At 36.9% G+C, this 4829-nt stretch overlaps 1 protein-coding gene across 1 annotated transcript in view; it reads right to left on the bottom strand.

Moving 5' to 3' along the window:
* The window catches only part of LOC106870624 (inosine-uridine preferring nucleoside hydrolase), a 23494-nt gene extending 22087 nt beyond the window's left edge, over window positions 1-1407 (bottom strand). The window contains exon 1 of the mRNA XM_014916757.2: window positions 1315-1407. Coding sequence (XP_014772243.1) covers window positions 1315-1407 — 93 coding nt within the window. The remainder of the gene's footprint in view (window positions 1-1314) is intronic.
* Window positions 1408-4829: the final 3422 nt, after the last annotated feature.

Raw genomic sequence — 4829 nt, 5'->3', positions numbered from 1 at the left:
TTAAAGCAAACACAATTTTCTTATGGTTTCTTAAACATTCACTTGAACAAAACTGTACAAATCCAAATATATGGTACCCTAGGCATAACACCTACATGAACTTCTAACTTGTTGTCTCTTGAGGTCTCTGGGTGAGACTTGGATCCAACTTGTACAAATGCAAAACAAAATTCAAACATAAAATAATAATAATAATATGAGCCAACCCCTGAAACTACCCTAGACTTTAACAGGCCCATAAATAGTACAGCATTATTGCTATCCACAGCTAACCCACGTAGGACAGATAGATACAGCTGCAACTGCCGATCTGGGACCGAATGCCCACTGCAACCCTATTGCAGAAGATTTAACGCTGTATATAAATGCATTGTCCACAACACACTGCACAATTCTACTAGCCACTACATCAGACCTACAGTTAATTTTAAGCAGTGATATTCTGCACACCTGAACTCATTTAGATATGAGGAACATAGCAAATCCACGTCCCTAATCAACCACATACACCATCTGATAAGTAAGAAAATATGATATAGGATAACCTGGGCCATAATAGATTTTGGTGTCCCATACCAAGGCAAGCGCTCTGCATGTGGACTCTGCCTTAAAAAGCCCTCCAAATATTAATTCATGATTCACCACAATTACTTAATAGACAGCATGAAGCATTCTCTTCATGCAAACATAAGTTCTATGGTACCTTTAGGATCTTCCACAGGTCCAAATGCAAGCAAAATAAACACGCATGACACTTGCCTCTCTACATTTACAGTCGTAACAATATACGTACGTATTTCCTTCATATATTAATAGTTATTACATCAGCATAGTATCTTCGAAGTTCGCTAGCTGCAATAATCTTTTTAATTGTTAATTTTTAATTTTAATTTTTAACTTTTGATTTTAAATATATTCCCTCTCCTTAAGCTAGGCATCTATTTCTAGCACCTTAGCTCCCTCTATCGACCACTGAACTAAAGCTAGATATTCCTTCTGACCACACTGAACCTAGAATTCATCTATCTATTTAATTACCTTCTAATAGCCATAAATGCCTTCCTTCTTCACTTTACCAAAACCATTTTTCTTACAAGCTAATTACTTGATGTATTCCTTCAATCTGAATGCAACATCCAAAATACTACCCGGATTTATCTGGAATTATACTTAAGGGGCTATACCTTCACCGAAGTACGGACTAACTTCCATACCCTCTGGAACAAAATGAACTGTGAACTTTATTCTTCTGTCTTTATTCTTCTATCTACTGCTTTATTCTTTTATATACTGTGAATTCTGTCTGGAACTCACCTGCATACACACCTTGTCTCTGATGACGTAATACCCAGAGTATGGAGATGTTAACCCATCACCTGGGATATCCCAAAAACAGCTGTAAGGCATTAATTACTTCTACTTTTCCGATTTTGATTCACCCTACTCTAATTAAATATACTAAATGACTTGAGATACTCGTCCTGCCTTGGTTTTGTTTTCCTTTTCCTTTAATATATACATACTCATGGATGTAAAAAGTTTAGATTTAGACTCAAAATTGAATATGGTACTTATGTTTAGGCACCAGAATATAATATGGTATTATACAAAAACCATTCCAAAAGCGAGGTGATCAAAAAATCAAAATAAGCAACACTGATTTTAAAGATGATTGCAGTACGCACGTTTCATGCTACTCCATTTATTTAAGTAATGCGAGCATTACATTAAATGCAATATGTAGAGCAATCTTCAGCTGCTACATTTTCGTGCAGCTGAAGATTGCTCTACATATTGCATTTAATGTAATGCTCGCATTACTTAAATAAATGGAGTAGCATGAAACGTGCGTACTGCAATCATCTTTAAAATCGGTGTTGCTTATTTTGATTACTCATGTATGTATGTATGCATGCATGTATGTATGTATGTATGTATGTATGTGTGTGTGTATATGTATGTATGCATGTATGTATGTATGTATGTATGTACGGCTCGTATAGTGAATGGGGAAAGCTTAATCTGCAATGTTTGCAATCGTGTATGCTTATCAAGAGCAGGGCTCATTAGCCACCAACGGAAGCGCAAATGCAAAATATAAGTTAGTCCTAGAGCGCACAATGTTCCCGAAGGTCGGCAATGGTCTTCCTCGGTCACGAGTGGACGGCCATCATCATCATGTATGTATGTATGTATGTATGTATGTATGTATGTATGTATGTATGTATGTGTGCCTGTATGTACGTTATTATCTATAGATTTATCTGCTTCGAATTTCACTGTTCCAAAAGAATTGTTTCATGTATTTTCGAAATTCCTAAAGTCTTTTGACGTGCTCCAGCATGGCAGCAGTCAAATGACGGAAACAAATAAAAGAATAAAATAATATATATATGTATTTATACAAATCAAATTTTTATATATAAAACATGGAGGTGGAAATAGCACAGAAGTAAGTCTAAGACATTTCAATTTAAGAGGGAATTTAATAAAACATTATTAAAAAATTATATAAAGAAGATATTACCGGTTTCGATGTATTTCATCTTATCAACAAATATCAGTAAAAATTTATAGAAATTTGAAGTAAAAACAGTTTATCTTTTGTCTGGGAGTCAGATACGTTCTTGACTTAAAGTTCATGATGTGCGTAAATGTGTGATTGAGTTCGTGTTCTGATTGCGCTGTCGATGCACACACCCAAGTGTGTGCATATATTCTTCTAAAGAATCGCAGATGGAAAATCTTTGGAATTTCTCTCAAATCTTCATTGTTCCACTAATAGATTGGATTTGGAGAATTCGCGTCAGTTTCTTTTGTTCTTTCTTCGAAAAACCTAGTTTTTCTAGGTTTTTATGTAAATTTGCAGGTACATAGCCTAATGCGTCTACGATCGTTGATAAAAATGAGAACTTATAGTCAAGGGTACAAGAGCAATAAGTTCCGCATTAATTCACCATAAATTTTGATTTTTTTTTCCTTATCTTTGAATGGTAAAAGCATAAACAAATTTGTTTTGAAATAGCAGTTATTAGAGCATTGAATGTGTGTGTGTGTGTGTGTGTGTGTGTGTGTGTGTGTGTGTGTGTGTGTGTGTGTGTGTGTGTGTGTGTGTGCGCGCGCGCGTATGTGTGCGTGCGTGCGTGCGTGCGTGTGTGTGCGTGTGTGTGTATTCGTACTTACGTGCATACATGCATGCATACATACATATCATACACACACATATATCAATCATTTTCAACTGGATGTATTAAGTAAAAGCTGGGTTTTTTTTGTTAACTGTAATCCTACATATCAAAGATACTGAAGGTATTTTTCCCCAACAACTACGCTAAACATTTGACATACTAAAACAATTTGCCCTAAAAAATCATGCCGTAACCGTTATCGCTCTCAAACCAACAAAGTAGACGAGTATATATTTTACATACATAGAGATAACACATTTTAGGTAACGATAACACGGTTGTGGAGTCGACATTCCTGTCCCATGTAGTAGCACACTTTTTCGTGCTTCAGTTATTAAGCTCGCTTCAGCCTTCAAAACGGAAGCCTTGCTGGAAATTCGTACAAGTCATCATAGGGCAATTCTTTAGCACTTACGTAACAATGTTGTTCTATGTTGTTTATGTGTGGTTACAATTTTATATCCTGAGTAACGTTAAAACTTAGAGAAATCTGTGAAGGTATTATTACGGTTGTGGAGGCGCAATGGCCCAGTGGTTAGGGCAGCGGACTCGTGGTCGTAGGATCGCGGTTTCGATTCCAAGAACGGGCGTTGTGAGTGTTTGTTGAGCGAAAACACCTAAAGCTCCACGTGGCTCCGGCAGGGGATGGCGGCGAACCCTGCTGTACTCTTTCACCACAACTTTCTATCACTCTTACTTCCTATTTCTGTTGTGCCTGTAATTCAAAGGGCCAGCCTTGTCACACTGCGTCACGCTGAATATCCCTGAGAACTACGTTAAGGGTACACGTGTCTGTGGAGTGCTCAGCCACTTGCACGTTAATTTCACGAGCAGGCTGTTCGTTGATCGGATCAACTGGAACCATCGACGTCGTAAGCGACGGAGTGCCAAAGGAAGGAAAGGAAGGATTATTACGGTTAGCAACTATATAGGTTACAAGTTTTGTCCTATCGCGCGGCACTTTAGGCAAATGTCTTCTATTATAGATTAGCATTAGCCAGTGTCTTCTGAGTGAAATTTCATGGACGGAAACTGTGAAGCTTTATACCTAACGTCTTTTAAATTAACATATCTCAACGGATATATCTGCTCGACTTCGAATGATACTGGAGTTAGATTCACAATAAGCGCAAAATAATTTGAAGACATCTTTTTTATCAAAATATATTACTTCACAATGTTACAACATTCTGTGATGAGACATGCTGTTATTCAATGAGTCATGTTGTTAAACTTGAAAGTGATTACCCATTTCCTGGTATTCTACTTACATGAATGTGTAAGAACGACCGTGTGAACTCAAAAAGGAGAAATGGTGACGAATGGAAAAACAGGACTCCTTTTATTTAAAACGCGTCACACGGTCGAACACAAAATTATATATCAGAGATGATATACAGATATGTTATACTACGATAACATATGGCCAGTAAAAGGAAGACGATAGAAGGCAACCGTATGAAATGAATAACAGAGATATTTATTGTGGCGTTAAAATGTATGTCTGTGTGTGAGTGTGAATGCGACATATAAAAACATAATAAAAGACAGGCCGTCGTACAAAGAAAAGAGTGTATGTGAGTGATACATGTATGTGTATGTGAGATATTACAGCAGATAGAAAGAGAGTCAGTAACACGT

The sequence above is a fragment of the Octopus bimaculoides genome, chromosome 2 (assembly GCF_001194135.2).
Source record: "Octopus bimaculoides isolate UCB-OBI-ISO-001 chromosome 2, ASM119413v2, whole genome shotgun sequence".
In the NCBI taxonomy this organism is placed as follows: domain Eukaryota; kingdom Metazoa; phylum Mollusca; class Cephalopoda; order Octopoda; family Octopodidae; genus Octopus; species Octopus bimaculoides.
Note: the sequence above shows the minus strand (reverse complement) of the source record. Positions and strands in the feature narration are given on the sequence as shown.